Here is a 21,755-nt window from a genome sequence, read left to right on the forward strand (position 1 = left end):
TATATATATATATATATATATATATATATAGCGGTGTTGTTTGTTTAAATTAGTTGGTTAGTAGTTCATTAATCCTCCTTCTGAGACTTCTTGAGAAAAGAAATGAGTTAAGATGGTGGTTGGAGGTGGTCAACAGGAAACCCTGGACCCGAGTTTCGTGCTACTTGGCACTCGTCAGCAAGGTTTACCTGTAATCTTGAGGGAACTGGTGCTCCCTGACGGATTCGATCCCGTGTTACTCAGCTTCTGGGATTCGAACCCAGTACCTTTCGCTTCAAACGCCATCGCATTATCCACTCAGCTACTGAGTCCTGATAGTCACTTGCTTGTGCAAGTGGCGTCTCAAATAGGACAAAAGGCTCGTCCTGGATTGCACTGCTACCCACTATCTATCTTTGCTTAGAACATGGTCGCAGTTTACATTGTTATATTTCGTATGTAAGTAGAGACTTCGATTCAATTATATACTATATGTTTTGCAGACGAACACATGATTCTACACTTCTCTATGACATTTGTAAGCTTTGTAATAACTCAAAAGCGTTTGAAGCTATAGTGAATACAATACTATGGGACGTGGTACCGCCGCAAGTATGCGTTACATGTTTTTATAGAACGCACATGTCAAAAACATAGACTCTACAGTACACAAGTGTGCGTTACATACATATATAGAATGCATAGACTGAGGTCAATACACTCTACAGTACACACATAGGTATAGATGTGCTTTACCTCAGGCCGTAGCCCAACGATTTAACAACACTGAATGAATGAATTGGCTTGAAAATCATCATATGACTATATGCTCTCATTACACTTATAATACAAGCAAGTTTTGTGTCGACCCCTGTGCACTGGTTGCGGTACAGATTATATTCTTCTCTCTGGACCGCCTCTAACATATCTAATGGGCTTTCCTAGAGTTAATTCGGTTAGGCACCAGAAGGTAAATTCTTTTTTTCCAGTTTAAGTATTCATTCTTGATTTGGATGTATGTGCTACTCAATACTGCAAACCAATATTTTGCACGTTCAGTTTTGAACGTTTTAGATTTCTTAAACAAATATTATTCAGTACATGTTTAACTATCACTTATCACAATATGCAGTCCTGTTTGACGTTTCAGTAGATTGGAGAGAAATAAGCACATATTATGAACATAGCCCACCAGGTCGTCTAATTTGTGTTGGTAGCGCGGACTAGTTAAACGAAATTCGAGCAATAACTGAAAAGCACAGCAGGATAGACGCACTCGTTTTCTATGTTCTAAATCTTAGGTTATATGTCACTTCCAACCTTTCATTCTTCAATGTTATTTCTTTCTTCTGAACTGATGTTTAGGTTTTCATTACAGATTCCACATTTTATTCTCGTGTAGTAATTTGAACCAGTATAAATTCATGACAGATCTTACGTTAATGATAACTGATTAGACTTTTGAATCATTCTCATCTCACCTATTGAAACCTTTTTTTCAATGGTATAGGGGATTGTAGAGAATGCTTAATTTCATAGTCTTACAACACCAACCGACTATATTCACTTAGTATTGTCTGATTGAATCTTTACATTGATGTTTAGGACTGCAATTGATCAGTCTCTCTCTCAATGGCATATGTGCATACTGTACGTATTACCTCGTTATAGCCTTAATTCACAAACAGTAGCTAAGTGGATAACGCGATAGCGTTTGAAGCGAACAGTACTGGATCTGAGTTCCAGAGTGAACATCAAAACGAGTCTGGGATACAAGTACATCCAGCTGACGAGTCCCAAATAGGACGGTACGCGCGTCCTGGATTCAACTGCTAGCCACTATCCATCTTTGCTTACCAACCGACTATAGTCAGAAAACCAGAAATTTATGATTAACAGAGTCCACTCATGGTGAACATAAGCAAATATCATCAATGCTAATGAACTGTTGTAAATCAAATCAAGACACCAACTTGTTAGTCTAGCAGTTACATACTAACCACGAAGAGTGATAGTTCTGATTTCAATTCACCATAGGATGATGCACATTCACTGTTGAGGAGGCCCATACTAGGACGAAACATTTGTTCACTGATTATCTAACAAATTCTAATTCAAAATATAAATAAAATTCATGACATATTACAAGGAAATAAGAGATATTTTGACGGAGTTTTGTTCTCTGAGCTGGATGGTTTAGTCGTGGAGCTTTCATCGTCCTTCTCATCAACATCATGAGCACAAACTTTAGGTAGAAGTGAAGGGATTGAATTTCAAAGCGGTTGAATTCAAACACTTCACTTCTACTCAAAGTCTGTGTTGATGATGTCGTTCAGAAGGACGATGAAAGCTCCACGACCAAACCATCCAACTCAAAGAACAAAACTCCATTAAAATCATCCATTTGACCTACAAATTTTCTCCACCATCTCAAAATAAAAGATATGCACTCCTTCAAAAGCATTTATTAAATTGCATGCTTTAAAGAGTAATAATATAGAAATAATAAATAGTATCATTGTTCTTTTCCCCCAAATAAACAAAAGTTCTATCAAATCTATATATATATATATGTATATGTATGTATACCACATTCCAAGATCTTTCTTTCAATGAATCAGATAGATACCCATTATGGTTTACTTCTTACTGAATATAACTACTATGTTACACTCACACACAAACAATCTTTCATAGATTAAGCTTTATGACCATTGTCATCCTGAAGGTAAGCAGAAATAATCTTGTGTTTATTCCACGATAAATAACCCAAATTACTTTTGGTTGGTTTCAAAATTCAATGGTAAACACACAATCTGTAAATAAATAAATAGATAAATAAATAAAGAATGTATTCCCGTGAAGGTCATTTGTTCATTGTGTATGATTACGCTTGTGTACCCCGTCGTGGAGGAGGTCGAGCATAGGTCGTACACACCAGTATGATTAGAAAGTGTAAATAAATAAACAAACATAAGTGTAGAATTAGATTAAAGGCTAAAAGAATTTTATGTTTTTCTCAGAAAAGTTTTTGTTGAAAATTTATTCTTTGTTGCCTTGGCAACTAGAAAAAACTTATGATTGTTCGAATAATTATACCAGAAAAGAGAAAAAAGAAGAAATTTCTCCAATATTGGCTTTTAAAAATAAATAATTATGTGCATTTTGTTTTGACAGGGAAGAAGGGGGCTGTGTGTGTGTGTATGTGTCAATTAGGTTCCAGAAAAGAAATTTAATCAATATTTGTAAACACAATACATCATTCCTCTCCTTTTTTTAATGTGAATCATTAATATGTCGATGTGCACCAAATGACATACCAGCTTGTGATGCAACTTGATTTTGTGGTAAACCCATTTGTAATCCAATAACCGATGCACCATCAGCTGATAAATTATCACAACGTATATCAGCAATATGACGTTGTCCACCCATACGCATACCTTTTTGACTAGCTAATTTATTTGTACCATATTGTAAACTTATAATATTTTGTCCTTCTTTTGATATATCATCACATCGTATATCAGCTATATGACGACTACTACCAATTCGCATACCCTATATTCATAAGAGATAAAAGAGAATAGCAACACATTTATTGCATAATCAAAAACATTTTTTTAGATATTTTAATGAATGAAGGTAGTCAACTACCTTCAACAATCTGTATTACATCTTAGAATAGTGTACGCGATGTTGAATCGCTTAGACTAATGGTCACATTATCATTTGATCGATAGAATTCGATCTGCTTTAAGAAGGATCTGACATTTATAACATTGGTCACTATCCAATGATGCCATGATCATATCTATGAATTAAACCAAGTGCAGCTAATTATTCTATTGATAATGCATTAAATAATATTAGTGATTAGATAGAATAGTCAGTAATGGCATCGAAGAATCGCATTACTTCGTCCTAATTAAGACTCGTCAGCTGTTTGTACTTGTGTTTTTTAGTTGATGTTTACTACAGGATTTGAGTCCTAGATTGCTGTTTAGCAGTTCTGAAGTGACACTACGATTGATCACAAAAATTTATTTCAACCATAAAACACTGTTTATAAATTTGAATTGTGCCTAGAAGTGGGATCCAGGATACATATCTTCTCCTATTTGTGATTCTTGAGTTAAATTTATCTCCAATCTAGTGCTGATTACCACACTAAGAAGAGGGTCTAATAGGAACATCCTCCTGATAAGATAGGCTTTCTAGATTAAATTCCTTAACCATAATATAAATATACAATAACTTAACTATTCCATAACTATAAATAAAGGATAGATAGACCCAATTCATTCACAACGCACATATCTCAACCAACATTCATCAAGAATCATTCTTAGGTATCAGCAACGAAATTAACTTTTATTATCAAAAGGGGTTTTGTGGAGATTTCAGTATTTTTCATAGTTGAAATCATGAGTCAATTGAAGCTAGACCACCATGGAAAACCTGGAAGCACTGGACGGTGAAGCACTGGTGAATGGTTGCTCAAACTTCATGGATTGGTTGAAGTTAGACAATAACACTGTTGGATGCCGACCGGCTCAGTGGTCTATCGGTTAAGTGCTCTGGCGCGAGATCGATAGGTCCTGGGTTCGAATCCCGCGAGGCGAGTTCGTGGATGCGCACTGCTGAGGAGTCTCGCAATAGGGCGAAACGGCCGTGCAGTGCTTCCAGGTTTTCCATGGTGGTCTAGCTTCAATTGACTCATGATTTTAACTATGAAAAAAACTTTTATTAATTACTGGATAATCAAATCTGATCAGTCAAATGATATGTGAATTTTTTATTCACTAACTTAGATTTAAATGAATCACAATCGATTCGACTAACGAAAAATATGTATAGTTAGCCATTCACCACATGATCATATATCATCCACACTACTCCAAACAGCAGCCGCTACTTTGATGTAGTCATTCGTGCTTAGATGTCATAATTGCCTTTAGATCCTAACTATCATGTCAACTAGGTTGGCTGATAGACAGTAAGACATAAAGCAGCAATTTAAGGTTGGACGGAGGAGTCTATTGATAACTATACTGGATTATGATGGCAGTAAGATGTTTCCTACAGATAACCAATATGATGGTATCACCTCCTCATAACAGATGGAGGAGTTAGAAATGATTGACCCTAAAGTAAGAATATCTCGTTTTACCTCTCTTATTTCTATCACCGTTAAAAATACTTTTATACTATGGAGCTAACACTTTAAAAAGTACTCTCGAGAGGATCGTGTGTTACCTGCAACAAGGTGTTGTCCTTTCCTCACTCTCTCAACTCCCCTAGGTCTCTAAAGCTACTTATAAACCAGCTTCCTTCTCGCATACCTCAGAAAGAATTAACCTTTGATCATGTGGGGAAAATGGAAGTAATAAGTGATTACCCACTACTGATAGTATTAGAGACCACTTTTATTGATTCAAATGATCCAAATTACTAGAGTTCAGAATATGTTAAATCACTACTATTATTGGTTTATCCAAATCTACATCGGTAATAACCAATATAAACTGTTTACATTTCTAGTGGAAAGTTGTGGCTTGTAAGATCAAATAATATAAAAATGATATAGTTCCCCCCCCCCATCGAAGACGTTAGATTATGATAACGATACTTACTTACTTACCTGTTACTCCTCATGGAGGAGCATAGGCCGCCCACCAGCATTCTCCATAAAACTCGTGGATGCGCACTGCTGAGAAGTCCCACAATAGGACGAAACAGCCGTGCAGTGCCTCCAGGTTTCCCATGGTGGTCTAGTTTCAATTGACCCATGATTTCAACTATAAAATTATGCAATTAGCTTTACTGATATTATATCCGAATGAAGAATGAATGAATGGTAACTGCTAAGATCTATTTATAGACTGTTCTTATTGTATAACTTAAGTAACTAGATTACATACATTTATATTTCTTCTATAATAAGCTTTTGTTTGACCTATTGACTAGTATCATACGATTTACTATGCTTAACTTATTCTAAATTTATTAGTTACAGTATTTCACACATTCAAAGCCACATTTTTTGGCTTGATCTTGTATCATTGTTTTGTTCTGTTCTATGGTATGTGGTCTGATTTGTCTATAATATAAACTAAGTATATCTGAAATACATGATTCATATAATGGAGGCTGATATTGACGTTCTGGTCTGAAACGACTGGGTTAGGCGAAAAGCTACTATCTTGGAGGTTCAATAAGAACTCAAAGTGACTCTAGACTGTTCGTACTGGTTTATGCATCATTGATCTGATCAATACGTCAGTGTTCTAATTGAAGATTCTGTCAAGAGATATATTCTCAAGATTAAAGGACATAACATCATACAGAAAGTCAATCAATGATTCTTATAATGAGATAAACAGAGTCAAAAGACATAGCAATTGATGTAAGCAGAAACATACTCTCTAATCTTAAATATCCATCTACTGGATACCAGTTTATGAAAGAAATTCACTACTTCTGGGTTTCCTTACAAAATTCAAGATGTAATGAAACATAATTTGTAATTAATGTAGAACTGTTATATCTAAAGCTTTAGATTCTTGCTTTGCCGCGTACTACTAGACTACTTGAACGATCGAACCCGTAACGTCGCAAGAGAGAAGACAGAAAACTAGTAAGTAGAAAAGTTATTCCCAAAACAGTGTCAAATATAGGACGAAAATCCCATGTATTTATAGTTTTTGGCTGAAAGTAAATCATCATTTCGGACAGCCGACAGGCACATAGGTGGTCCTTCTTATTCATCCAATAAGGAAGCTACATGTCGACATTCTAGAATGTTCCTCTAGCGATGATTGGATGGAATGTCTTCGGCTTTTTCTGGGATTCTTGAGGCTTCCTTAAGTTTGCCAACGAGCCATCCCTACAAGAACTTTGTAAAATTTATCTTTAATCAGTTCTCAAGTCACTTAAGATTGGTAACCATATGATTACTGTGTGAATTATATAGTTTCTCTAAGTTGACTCTAGATTGTTCTCTCTTGAATTCAGCTTTCTTTTTTGTATGAAGAAAGTATGAGCTGATAACGTCGTCTAGAAAGACAATGAACATACCATGACTAAATCATCCAACTCAGCGAATACAACACCTACATTTAGAGGGAACTAGACTCTGACTCTAAGAAATACAGATGTATAACGGTTTTTTTGAAGAAGATTACTTTGGTACACATGAATAAGTTTCTTTTCTTTACAAAGATTCAAACAAACAATACTAAATGAATTTAAACTTCATCCCATCGCACAAGTAAATGGCTATCAGGACTTAGTGGTCGAGTGGATAACGCGATGGCGTTTGAAGCGAAAGATACTGGGTTCGAGTCCCAGAGTGAATATCAACTCTGAGATGCAGGTACATCCAGCTGACGAGTCCCAAATAGGACGAAATGGCGCGCATCCTGTATTCCACTGCTAGCCACTATCCATATTTGCTAAACCGATTGTTGTTGTAAATAAAATGCTACTTCCTAATTAACAGTTGACAAGTAGTTGAAGGTCAGTCCAAATTCAAAGGCTAACCCATTGTAATTGTTTACTCAACCATTGCTCTTAATCAACGTCAAAGTTACCATAAATAGAAGAATAGCATATCTATCTCACTTTATCAAGGTTGAAACAAGTAATTAGTAAAAACTAAATATGAATTAATTAGTCGTGTATCTTCATATAACTTAGTTGTTATGTAAGATCAATAATTAATGAATCTATGCATAGTTACTATTTCAAATATTACAAACCAGTTGGACATTAACATAGTTGGATGCCGGTTCAGTGATCTAGAGGTTAAGCATTCGAACACGAGATCGAAGGCCCTAAGTTCGAGTCTCTTTGGTGTGGGATCGTGAATGCGCACTGCTAGGGAGTCCCATACTAGAACGAAGCTTCCATCCAGTACTTCCAGGTTTTCCATAATGGTCTAGCTTTAATTCAGCTATTAAAAATTACTACAATATATCCACAAAAAAAACTCCATTCTAATAATTGTAAATAAATTACCTTTTGTGAAGCGAATTGATTTGTACCCATTTGTAAATTGATTACAGATTTACCTTCTTGTGATAAATCATCACATTTTATATCGGCAATATGACGTTGATTACTAAAACTCATACCTTTTTGTGATGCAAATTTATTTGTACCCATTTGTAAACTTATTACAGCAGCACCTAAAAAAGATTTTTTTTAGTTTTTTTCAGTGGAAGGAGGGGGAGGAGGGAGAGAAAATGAAAGGGGGTTACTTCAAGTTATTTCTCATGGATATTAGACATTTCTTACAATTTAATAGAAGGACAATGCAAATTAACTGACGTTAGAAATGTAAATCAACTCAGAAGTCCGAAAGTTAAGTGCCTCCTATCTACACTTTAAGGGTCCTTTGGTGGGTGAGATCATGGATGTGCACTATTAAGAGATTCTATAGTAGGATGAAGCAAATGACAATCTTTCCTGGTTTTCAGTAATCGTCTAACTAAAGTCAGTCTCTGATATTAAACCAGAAAAATGTGATTTTAACTTCTATTATGTATTTGTATCAGTTAGAAAATTATTGAAAACCATACCTTCAAATATCTTGGTACGGACGAAGGTAAGGACAGTCCACTCTCCCCCTTTCAATGCTCACATATGGCCATATATTTATAGATTTTTCTAGAGAAGTCCTTCACCACGGGGTTATTTCTACAACAGTGAGAGTGCAGAAAGTGGACCGGTTTGGTGGATAGAGACAGCCCATCTAGGGGAGCTAAGAAACCATGATGTCAAACTCATAAAGTATACGGGTCCCAAGATACTGAAGGGATGAATAAAAAGCAAACCAATTCTGGCCACTTGCTACCGTAGGACTGACTCTTCTGACATTATTCCAGTGTCTTGTGGTTTAAACATCTGGGTCAATGACTCGACGAATGGTCTTCTTTAAAAAGACAACCAGTCCTGTCTGAGTATACAAGCAGTATTACAGTCAACACACATGTAACATGATTAATCGTTAAACAGCTATTTCACTGTCATTTGAAGCTCCTCAAAAGTAATGTGACGAAAATCTAAACGAAACTGATCTCATAATTATCAAATGTAGTTGTGATCAAAATACTTTTAGTAAACTAACTAGTAATTCATTTTTCTAATTTCAGATGGATATTAACCATGACAATGAACCATCATTCACTGGATTACGGCTTAGTGACAAGCATATTGCAATACGGTATTTTCATAGTTTAAAGCGTGAGTCCATTGAAGCTAGACCACCAGGGAAACCTAGAAGCACTGGATGGTCGTTTCGTCTTATTGTGGGACTCCTCAGCAGTGCACATCCACGACCTCGCCTCGCGAGATTCGAACCCACAACATTGCATTGCATTAAGTACAAGAGACTATCTTATGTATAAACGTTATTCCATTTGCATTCCATTGATATTTTGTTTACGAACTGATTTGTATTTTACTCTAATAAACTCATTTTCTGTTCTATACGTGATGTTTTGATAGTTGGTCAGACAACTGAGTTGAGTGTATCACATGATCAGTTGACCTAGTGTTCCCTGCATTGATCCATTGTTTATTGTAAACAATCTGAACAATCTAGGGTCGTTACAAAATTGTCATTATCAGTAAGTGAATTTGTGGAGATTGTAGTACTTTTCATAGTTGAATTCATAAGTCAGTCTAAGCTAGTGACTAGGTTGAAGATGGATTTCATAAAGCTCTAGTGAGAAGTCATAACCAATCGAGTCCAATCCATATCCGACATGAGGCAGTCATCCACCTCAGACAATAGATGAAAGACTGCACAAGGTTATGGATTGATTGAATTTAGATAATAACACAGATGAATGCCAGCTCACTGATCTAGAATTCAGGCGTTCGCTCACGAGACTGAGTGTCCCGTGTTCGAGTCTCTTTGTTGCGGTATCTTATATGAGCACTGTTGAGGAGTCCCATACTAGGATGAAACGTCCGTTCAGTGTTTGAATGTTTTGAATGATGATCTAGCTTAGATCGACTCGTGAATTCAAATATTAACAATTGTTATTAGTTATTTACTGCGATATGATACTATAATACGATAACATAACCTGTGCCCGAAATTAGATTGCCACTAGACTGGATAATTGATCAGGATGCTGCTCATAGACTGAGATCATACTGTATCAGATACATGATTCATGATCAAATATAGAGAGTCAGAACATAAACTAGGCAATAGTGTATCTTCCTGTCTTCACCTAATTGCCAATCATACTTTATAAGCAAAGATGGATGGTGGCTAGCAGTGCAATCCAGGATGCGCGTTTCGTCCTATTTGGGACTCGTCAGCTGGATGTACCTGCATCTCAGAGTTGATTTTCACTCTAGGACTAGAACCCAGTATCGTTCGCTTCACCACCGCGTTATCCACTTAGCTACTGAGTCCTGATAGCCACTTGCATGTGCAATGGGGTGAATTTATTGAATTGAATTTATTGAATATCAATTAAATGTAACACTTTAATTTATTACCTTCTGGTGTCATATCATCACATCGAATATCTGCAATATGACGTTGAGCACCAAATGACATGCCTTTTTGTGATGCTAATTTATTTGTTCCCGCTTGTAAACCAATAATACCCTCACCAGCACGTAATTTTTCTTCAGTCCATTGACGTGGTTGTGAATAAGTAGGTTTTGGTCCACAGACAGGACCTTGAAATCCATTACGTTGACACTATGCACAAACACAAACAATAATAATGATACTCAGTGGATAATAAACAACATTCAATGTGGAATTCATGTTTTCTAACTACTTACTTTGAGAATAATCACAAAAAATAGGTATAAACAGAGATTTTGTATGGTTGAAATCATAGGTCAATTGAAGCTAGACCACCATGGGAAAACCTGGAAGCACTGGACAGCTGTTTCGTTGGATGCCGGGTCAGTGGTCTAACGGTTAAGCGCTCGTGTGTGAGACTGATAGGTCCTGGATTGGAATCTCGAGAGGTGGGATCGTGGATGCGCATTGTTGAGGAGTCCCACAATTAAACGAAACGGTCGTCCAGTTCTTCTAGGTTTTCTAGGTCAACATTGGGCATTCTTAAAACCTTACTCATATTTTCATATTTGTTGGACAATTTACTAACTATCCGGATTTGAACTGTAAGACTGTAGGTATGAGTTTCAGTGTGAACAACAACACTGAAGTACAAACACATCCTGTTAACAAGTCCCGAATTCGACGAAGTAAGCATTCTACCTTCCACTGATAACCATAAGCCAAATATTACAAAAGTTTCTTTGCTGGTAAACAATTGATTATGAATAATGATATTTCAAAACATTCTACGACATTATTTCTTACCATTAGTAAATTCTACAATCGGTCTAGTGAAAATCATATTTTTCAGGAAATGAACAGAACCGATTGACATTCTAATGACATTCTGATATTAATCAACATATGCTCATTAGTAACTGGCTTCAAGAGGTATTTCTTGGAGTTCTAGTGAGAAGCAGTGAACAGTGGAGTTCAACAGGGTCTGTTATGAAATATCAACTCACTGAAGACATTGGTGGATGTGTCGCTCGATTTCGTGGATCAGTTGATGCTAGACATTAATACTGTTGGATGCTGATCAGCTCAGTGATTGAGTGGTTAAGTGCTCGAGCACAAGACTGATATGTCCTGGATTGGAATCTCGAGAGGTGGGATCGTGGATACGCACTGTTGAGGAGTCCCACAATCGGACGAAACGGCCATCCAATTCTTCCAGGTTTTGCATGATGATCTAGCTTCAATTGGTTCATGATCTCAACTATTAAAATTACTATAATATCCACAAAACCCCTTCTGATTCTAATGACAGTTTCATTCTCAAGAATTCATTGACATTACAATAGAACATATCCATGGAAAGGTAGTCAGACAAGAACGTCAACTGAGAGTTTTCATTATTTCAAAGTTAAATTCATAAGTCAATCTAAACTAGACCATCATTTAAAACATTCAAACACTGAACGGACGTTTCATCCTAGTATGGGACTCCTCAACAGTGCTCATATAAGATACCGCAACAAAGAGACTCGAACACGGGACACTCAGTCTCGTGAGCGAACGCCTGAATTCTAGATCAGTGAGCTGGCATTCATCTGTGTTATTATCTAAATTCAATCAATCCATAACCTTGTGCAGTCTTTCATCTATTGTCTGAGGTGGATGACTGCCTCATGTCGGATATGGATTGGACTCGATTGGTTATGACTTCTCACTAGAGCTTTATGAAATCCATCTTCATGCTATTCACTAGTGAGCACAAGATTATTATCAGTATGGAGACTGAAGATTGTAGTATTTTCACAGTTGATCATGGATGCGCACTGTTGAGGAGTCCTATACTAGGATGCAACGGCCGTTCAGTGTTGTAAGGTTTTCCATGATGGTCCAACTTAGATCGACTTATGCATTCAACAATTAAAATCTTTACAATCTCCACAAACCACCCCCCATTTAAATGAGAAATGAAAAAAACGGTAACTTACTTCAGTTCCTAATTGTAATAGAGTAGCTAATACTTGTGCCATATTTCTTGCTTCAAATAAATCAACAGTTTGAAATAAACATTCACGTGGTACACCATAAGCTTCGGATAAATCGAGAAATCGTTGAATATTCTCCATCTGTAAATAATTAATGAATGAATAAAAGGAAGAGTTAAATAGAATTATTGAATGGGTATTAATGGTTACTGTTATGGATTCACATTACTTCTTACTTACTTACTTACTTACTTACTTACTTACTTACTTACGTCTGTTACCCCTCATGGAGGAGCATAGGCCGCCCACCAGCATTCTCCATAAAACTCTTTCCTGAGCAATCCTTTCCAGTTTTTTCCAGTTAACATTCATCCTTTTCATATCTGCTTCTATTTCCCGGCGTAGTGTGTTCTTTGACCTTCCTCTTTTCCGCTTCCCTCCCGGATTCCAAGTTATGAATTGCCTCGTGATGCAGTTTGGTGATTTCTTTTATGTATATCCTATCCACTTCCAACGTATTTTCCTAATTTCCTCTTCAGCTGGAAGTTGGCTTGTCCCCTCCCATAAAACGCTGTTGCTGATGGTATCCGGTCAGTGAATGTTGAGTATTTTGCATAAACAACTGTTTATAAATACTTGTACCATCTTGACGATGAATGTAGTAGTTCTCTACGTTTCAGCTCCGTACAGTAGCACTATCTTGACGTTCGTATTGAAGATTCTCACTTTGAAGTTAGTTGACAGTTGTTTTGAGTTCCATGTGTTCTTCAATTGTAGAAATGCTGCCCTTGTTTTGCCAATCCTCGCCTTTGCATCTGCATCCGATCCTCCTTGTTAACGATACTTCCCAGGTACGTGAATGTTTCCACCTCTTCCAGAGTTTTGCCATCAAGTATGATTGGGTTGGTGTTCTCCGTGTTGTATTTAAGAATCTTGCTTCTTCCTTTGTGTATGTAACTCGCTAAAAAAGTGCTAACCAGAAAAAAAACATTACTTTATGTAACTTTAGAAACAAGAGTACCCCATGTAGTTACTTTTTTTTCTTGTATTAAAGTAGAACTCACTGACGAGTTTCCTAGGAATTGAATCCAGAAACTTACTTGCTTACTAGACTTAATATTTCACCAATGATTACATTGAATAAATAACATTGAGTTCCGGTTATGTTCCACTACAATCGCCGTAATACTTTTGATGTCATGATCTTTGAATAAAGTGTTAAATGCATTTGGTATTGTTTGGTTGAATCCTTCCATTGATGTTGAGGACTGTAATTGATCAGTCTTTTATTGGCATATGTGCAAACTGTGCGGATCGCCTCGATATCGCCTTACTTCACAAGCAGTATAAGCAAAGATGAGTAGTGGCTAGCAGTGGTGAACATCAACTTTGATATGCAGGTATATCGAGTTGCCGAGTCCCAAATAGGACGAAACGTGCGTCTTGTATTCCATTGCTAGCCATTATCCATGTTTGCTTATAAAGTGTTAAGTGGTTTCAATACATTTTATCAATATCATCCCAAGGAGAATTCAAGGTAGCTTATTATTTGTCAACCATATGATTGAGCGGAGAAAGCTGAAATATTGTGAGTTTATGAAATTGGTGCGGTCATATGATAGGTATGTATAACTAACATACATTAACGTCATACAAGTCACTTGATTTGTATGTGGGCTGTGACACTCCCCGAGTGCCCAGACCGAAATAGGTGATTTTCTTAGGGGACCACACCTCAAGTCTTCGACCTAAAGGTTTAATTCACAAGGCATTGAATCAACATCAGGATATCCATTCCCATGGTAGCCAGTGACCAATAATTGATTCATACGCCATTTGTTCCTTCAGAATCTTGTACCCACTTGCACGATTGGTTTGTAATCAGGGTTTTCGAATTCCCCTAGGTTGAACCTCCGTATCCACAAACCCACTTTTCGTCCTTTCAATTTCTTAAGCAACACCCGTTGTGATAGAAGGCAGTGAGTAGGACTTCCCTAGTTGTAACTGTATACGCGTGGTCATGTGAAAGCATTTGGAGAGGGGGAGCTGACATTCCTCACCCTCGGCCGTACCATGGCATTTGGGGTGCTTCACACTAACAGTAACACCTCTTCAATCCTTTGTACTTTTCCATAGTTAACTAACAACAATTCATAATCCTAAATAAATCATTTTATATTTCTTAACTAATTGTCAATTGAATACACAAAAATGTATCCAAAAAACAAAACAAAATGAAAGAAAAAGCTGAAGTTCGAATAATTTTCACTTTCTTTGTTTCTATGTGTTTAGTCTGTTAGTTGCTAAGGTATTTTTCATTCATCAAAAAACAAAAAAAAATTGTAAAATCATCTACCTAACTTTCATACTACTACTACTAGGACCAATACTTGCCAACGTTTATAATTTCTATTGTAGAAAAAGGAGATTTGTGTTGGAATGAAGCAAAAATAAATGAATTATCGTTTAACACTAAATGATAAGATTGTGCATAGATACAGATATATACAGATCATATGTTTGTGTGTGTGTGTGTAGGATTATGTAACTGTATTTTCTGACATACACAACTTACATTTATATATATGTATTTTGGTACCACCACCACCATCACCACCACTACTACTACTACTAATAATAATAATAATAATAATAATAATAATAATAATAATAATAATAGTAATAATAATAATAAGACAAAGTATTCGTTTTTCTCATTTATTTACAGTAATAACTACACTTCTGTGCAATAATTTCCCCTATTACACTTCTACACACAACAGCAGAGAGTAAAAGGGGGGGGGGAAATGGCACAGATATATATTTTATTATATTATTTTGTATTCAATGGCTAATAATAAACTAAGATAAATCCATATTGACACTCATCGATTTCCTACCTTCACTGGTACCATTCATTTAGATAGGGTTAGGGTTATGGTTATATACACTTACCTATATTTGTCTTCTGGTTTATTATAGTAATACACCACATCTAGATAGATGGTTACCATATGTCTTTTTAAGTACACTTATCCTATATGTATGTATGTATGTATAACCTAATAATATGAACCCATATATATCATAAGTGTTATTTTAATCCTTATCATTGCATATATGTAATGATAAGTAGTCATTTATAGGAAATTACCAAAAAAGAAGAATTTGTAGTTGACCTAAATTTTAGCATTAACTTATTGTACTACTTATTAATATAAGTTTTATAAGTGGATACTAAAATTGGTCTTCTTCTTTTTTTCTGATTATATTGGAATTTATATAGATGATGACCTATCCAACTTATATATCAATATTAGAAGAATAGTTGGAATTTCAACAACAACAACAACAAAAGCTTCTTTTTTATGGTTACTTATTTGAACACATAAATATTGGTACAAGGGGGCACTAGATATATAAGCACCACACAAATCTCATTTGATTTTTGTGAGGGCTGTGATACTGTCCAGGTGCCCAGACTGAAGCAGGTGGTTTTCTTAGGAAGCCACATCTCGAGTCTTCGACTTAAAGGCCTGATCCACAAAATAGTGGAGCAACGTTAGGAGATACAATCTCATGATAGCCGGTGGCCAATAATTGGGTTTTCTGACTCCTTTAAATGAACCCTTAGTGTCCATCAACCCGGTTAAAGCTCCTGCCGGACATTTGCTTTTCGTTCTCTCAATTTCGTAAATAACAGTAGTACCACGAGAAGGCAGTGATTAGGAGGCTGTATACGCATGACTGTATGAGGGCGTTTCAAGAGAAAGGGCGGGCCCTCCCCACCCTCGGCTGTACCAGGGCATTTGAGTGTACACTTTAATCGTTTAAACATCATCATATTGAAAGATTAATATTTGAACGAAGAATATTCATTTCGATAAATTCTCCTCAGGTTCTACAATTCATATATATCCAAAGTAATAATCCGAAAAAGATGGCCAGATTAAAGACAAAGTACACTGTTTAAAGCATATATATTTAGGATTGTCAAACCAAATAGAATAAATTCATTTGGTATTGTTTCGTTGAATCTTCCCATTGATGTTGAGGACTGTAATTTATCAGTCTCTTATTGGCATATGTGCATACTGTGCGTATTGCTTCAATATAGCCTTAATTCACAAGCATTATAAGCAAAGATGAATAGTGGCTAGTGAACAGTACTGGGTTGGAGTCCCAGAGTGAACAGGTACACCCGGCTGACGAGTCCCAAATAGGACGAAACGCGTGTGAAACTGGATTCCACTGCTAGCCACTATCCATCTTTGCTTACAAATAGAATAAAATTGTTAATGTTGATGTAACTCATATAGAATGTTAACTTGAATCTGTATATATGTTAAGTGAAAATTTAAGATCTGTGATCAGGCTGAATCTGGGTCAGGTAGGGCGAGAGAGATATGATAGTGTAATTACAATTCGACAACATGTTTAATGGAAAGTAAAACGTAATAAGAAGGGATGAAGGCGAAGTGAATGAATCATGTGTAGGGGAGAATAATAATAATAATAATAATAATAATAATAATAATAATAATAATAATTGTGAATAAAGATAAGAGAGACAATTACAATGATCGAATTAGGTCATTCAATAGCTAAGATTACTATTGATTAATTGGCCTTGTGGTTGGCCAGGGGAGGAGGAGGGGTTGGTGATACTTTTTTTCTATACTCATAGCTCCGGTTTCTTCATACGGAGGGCTACTACCTCAGCCGTTTGAAAGACTTTAAGCCTGACAAGCTTTGGCAAAAGATTACTGACCCTATAAATAATTGAAAAGGATTGGTTTATACTGGCTTTATGATCAGTTTGTACTAAATGGGCCAATATCAAGCTGTTTACTTTCTTCATTAAAGCTTTATTTAGCCACGCTGGAGGTGTTCACGAGCACAAAAACGTAAATTCCTAGAACTTCGACCAATATAACTTACTCCACAGGAGCAGTCGAAATGATAAATACAAAATGAGTTGGTCATTCCAGGGTAATTCATCTTTTAAGATCTTTCATAATAAAGAAATTTTACAATTTATTGTTATATCAAGTTTTATGGTGAGTGCTATTGATGTCGACACTTATAAGTAGTATATATCATCAATCGAAAGTGAAATGCCTCGTGGCAGAAGGTTAAGAAGATCAAAGGAAAGAACAAAGAATGATTGATATGGAAATGAGGGGACAATGAAATCTGAGACAATCGATTGACATTTTGCAAATGAAATACTTACTGTATGGTTCTCAGATTTTACGAAGGGATTCTATAATGCTGTGTTCAAATACATTCGATTGTCCCCACTTGTGTTCTCGTTCACTATAGTACTATAATAAGTTAATAAATTGTAATGTCAATTCTATCCCTTGTGGGATCGTGAATGTACACTATTACTGAAATATCCGATTACTAGGATCAAGTAGCTATTCAGTCTTTTCAAGTTTTTAATGATTATCTAGTTCTAATTAATCTATGATATAAAACTTTAGATTAAATATTCTTCAAAAACTTTTTGTAGTAGAGCGAATATTGAACAAAGTATAAGGCTTGAGACTAATTTACAGAATAATAATATTTGTATTTTCTTATGAATACAAAGGACTGGTTGTTAGCTCGAGTCCGTGTAGCTTCTATTATACATAGGAGACCAGATCAAATCCTATAAAGAAAGGTAGTAAGTATACAATAAATTAAACAATTAAATGATTTGTTTCTATCAACTAAATAGTTACTGTCAATCAAGTTTGACAGAACAGAGCCGTGAAATGTTTCGGTCATACTCTTCCTCTACCATAAAAGGAAGTGTCTAATTGTACACTCAATATAGCTCTTTCTACAGGATCACCTAAATTCCCAGATGTACATGAATGTGGCAAGTTTGAAATTCTCTCAACTTATATTGATTTATCCAGTGAGATATTTCAAATGTCAATACATACACCTATACTATATAGATGAGTTAAACTGATTAGTTAAACATCAGACTATTTACTTATGTCTGTTACCCCTCATAAAGGAGCATAAGCCGACCACAAGCATTCTTTATACAACTCTATCCTAGACAAATCCTTTCCAGTTCTTTACAGTTAACATTCATCCTTTTCATATCTGCTTCCAATTCTCGACGCAATGTATTCTTTGAATTTCCTCTTTTCCGTTTTCCTTCAGAATTCCAATTTAGTGCTTGCATCGTGATGCAGATTGATGATTTTCGTAATGTATATCCTATCCACTTCCAACATCTTTTCCTAATTTCCTGTTCAGCTGGAAGCTGGTTTGTTCTCTTTCATAGTACTTTGTTGCTGATGGTATTCAGTCTACGGACACTGAGTATCTTGAATAGATAACTGTATATAAATATTTATGCTTCTTTGATGATAGTTGTGGTAGTTCTCGAAACTTCAGCTCCATACCGTAGAACCGTCTTGACGTTCGTATTGAAAATTCTAACTTGGATATTGGTTGACATTCGTTTTGAGTTCCATATGTTCTTTAACTGTAGAAATGTTATCCGTGCTTTATCAATCCTCGTCTTTAGATCTGCATTAGATCCTCCTTGTTCATCGATGATACTATCAATATAAAATTGATATCAGAAGGGGGTTTTGTGGAGATTTTAATAATTTTATATAGCTGAATCCATGAGTCCATTGAAGTTAGACCATCATTGAGAACCTGGAAGCATTGAATGGACATTTCGTCCTATTGTGAGACTCTTCAGCAGTGCACATTCACTATCCCATCCTGGGTTCGAATTTCGCGAGGTGAGATCGTGGATGCGCATTTTTAAGGAGTCCTACGATAGGACGAAACCATCTTCATAATCAAAAATAGAAAAAATCTAATCATATATATTAATAATATTAGTCAATAATTTCTTACTTGTTTAAATGGTGCAGTTCCTGCATTTGCTTTTATTGGTCTACGTATTGTTTGAGCTTTTGGTGGTAAATTCGGTGTACGTTCATATACAGCATTGATAAGTCTGTTAATTGAATGTTTAGAAAAACAAAAAATGATAATGAAAGTCCAATCATTTTGTAGTAGAAGTCACTAGTCAATTGAATCTAGATCACCATGGAAAACCTGGAAGAACTGGATGGCCGTTTCGTCCTATTGTGGGACTCCTCACTAGTGTGCATCCACTATCCTGCCTCACGAGATTCCAACCCAAGACCTATCAGTTTCACGCACGAACGCTTAACCACTAGACCACTGAGCCGACATCCAATGATGTTAATGTCTAACTTCAACCAACCCACGAAATTGAACAACCGTCCACCATTGTATTCAGTGAGTCACTATCTCACAACAGACCTTGTTGAACTCCAGTGATCACTTCTTCTTACTAGAACTCCAGGAAATACCTCATGGAACCAGTCACTAGTGAGCGTATGATCATTATCAGAAGGAAGTTTTGTGGAGATTATCGAAGTGTTAATTCTTGCAGTATAAACCATTAAATGTGACACAAATCCATAATAAACTTCAGAAAATATCATTCCTCAGTATTAATAGTCCATAACCCCATACTGATAATTATCATATGCTCACTAATGGCTAGCTTCGTGAGGGAATTCTCGGAGTTCTAGTGAGAAGTTGTGATCAATGGAGCTAGTTCGTGTCAGGTAGAGACAGTACAATGGAAGATGGTCACACAGTTTCGTGGGTTGGTTGAGGTTAGACATTAACACCGTTAGATGCCAGCTCAGTGGTCTAGAGACTAACTGCTCGCGCGCAAGGCCGAAGGCCCTGGGTTCGAATCCCGGGAGCGAGATCGTGAAGGCTCACCGCTGAGGAGTCCTACAAGGGGATGAAACGGCCATCCAGTGTTTCCAGGTCTTCAATGGCGGTTTAACATCAGTCGATTCATAGTTTCAATCAAAAATTCATTATTCATTTGATTTTAATTCTAACATGTTTTAGTGCTTAAAAGGCTAACAAAATGACCATTGGGTTAGTTTTAATTCATATTGGTTGTTTGAATATTCCGATTGATGTTTGGGATTAAAATTAATCAGTTTCTTCTTGGTATATTTGTATCCTATGCGGACTGCCTTGATATTTCCAATAAGTCAGAAGCATTAAAGCAGCGATGGATCGTAATTAGCAGTTGTATCCATGACTCATGTTTCGTCCTTTTTGGGACTCGTCAGTGCGCTGGACTCCACTGCTACCCACCATCCGTCTCTGCTTGAAATGACTAGTAGACTGATTGATCCATCTTTGATTTTGTTGAGAGATACCATGATATTCTATGGAGAAGCTATTTCTACCAATCTTTCCGAGTAAATTTAACTAAAGATCTCACAATTTGACTGAAGGTTAAAATATGTACCTGGTGTAATTAGCAGAACTTAAATTACGGACGATAGAATACTATATTCAAAGGGATTAGACAACTCAAACATAGTGGCGCTTTAATGATAATAACAATGCACGACTAAAAACAGAGAAGTCAAGGACTTTTTAAGACAGTTTTTATGTTTCATGTAATGACAACTTAGCATCTATTGTACTGTACAAGACAAAATGACCAGTAGAAACAGGTTGCATTTACGTGACATTAACATATCATTATGGAAGTGAGGTAAAATAATTGTTTCTTTGACGATTTCACCTGCTCATAACGTCGATTTTGGGGTCAACTCCAACGGTGCCATTGTATTCTTATTCAACCGTATGAAGGTATTATGTAAGCCCGGAGTCTTAAAAATCCTAAGTTCAATAGTATGTGGAATTGTATTCACGAGTCAATTATTCAAATCCAATACTACAACGAAGCAACTATTCAGTATTCAGTTGCTTTTTAATATTTCTCAACTTGTTGTCAGCACACGATAAATATCTCTTCTTAAGTTATTCAAACAAATCATGAACAATAAAATAAATAAGTTGATATTTGTTACAGAATGATTTCGATAGAGGAGAGGGAAACACTGAACCCCTCAACAGTGCATCGAGCAGTGAAGCTTAAACCTTCAACTATCAGTACAGGCGTTTAACCTTATGGCCACTAAGTTAGCATCTATTGATTCGCTTTTATAAGTTCAATTAATTTGTGATGTAGTGTGATGATCATTTGTGACTACTATTTCATTTCAGACACATTTGGACTTCATCAGTTACGACTTCCTATGAGAACTTCTGGCAGAATTTCTTACCGACTACCTCCAACCACTTGAAATTAAAGTATAGTGCACGCGATATCAAGTTACTTAGACTAGTGACCA

At 36.1% G+C, this 21,755-nt stretch overlaps 1 protein-coding gene and 2 non-coding genes across 3 annotated transcripts; 1 reads left to right on the top strand and 2 right to left on the bottom strand.

The window, feature by feature from the left end:
- Window positions 1-236: 236 nt before the first annotated feature.
- On the bottom strand, window positions 237-309 carry Smp_tRNA_01953_Gln_TTG.1.1. Its single transcript has one exon. It is a non-coding gene (tRNA).
- A 6,651-nt stretch (window positions 310-6,960) lies between these two features.
- Window positions 6,961-12,663, bottom strand: Smp_126480 (putative calponin/transgelin; the record flags this gene model as incomplete). Its single annotated transcript, XM_018798769.1, has 4 exons — window positions 6,961-7,038; window positions 8,002-8,171; window positions 10,504-10,711; window positions 12,526-12,663. The coding sequence occupies 4 exons, from the start codon at window positions 12,661-12,663 to the stop codon at window positions 6,961-6,963; spliced, it is 594 nt and encodes a 197-aa protein (XP_018653678.1).
- Window positions 7,269-7,339, top strand: Smp_tRNA_00033_Pseudo_TTG.1.1. Its single transcript has one exon. It is a non-coding gene (tRNA).
- Window positions 12,664-21,755: the final 9,092 nt, after the last annotated feature.

This window comes from Schistosoma mansoni, chromosome 7 (assembly GCF_000237925.1).
Source record: "Schistosoma mansoni strain Puerto Rico chromosome 7, complete genome".
NCBI classification, from domain to species: Eukaryota; Metazoa; Platyhelminthes; class Trematoda; order Strigeidida; family Schistosomatidae; genus Schistosoma; species Schistosoma mansoni.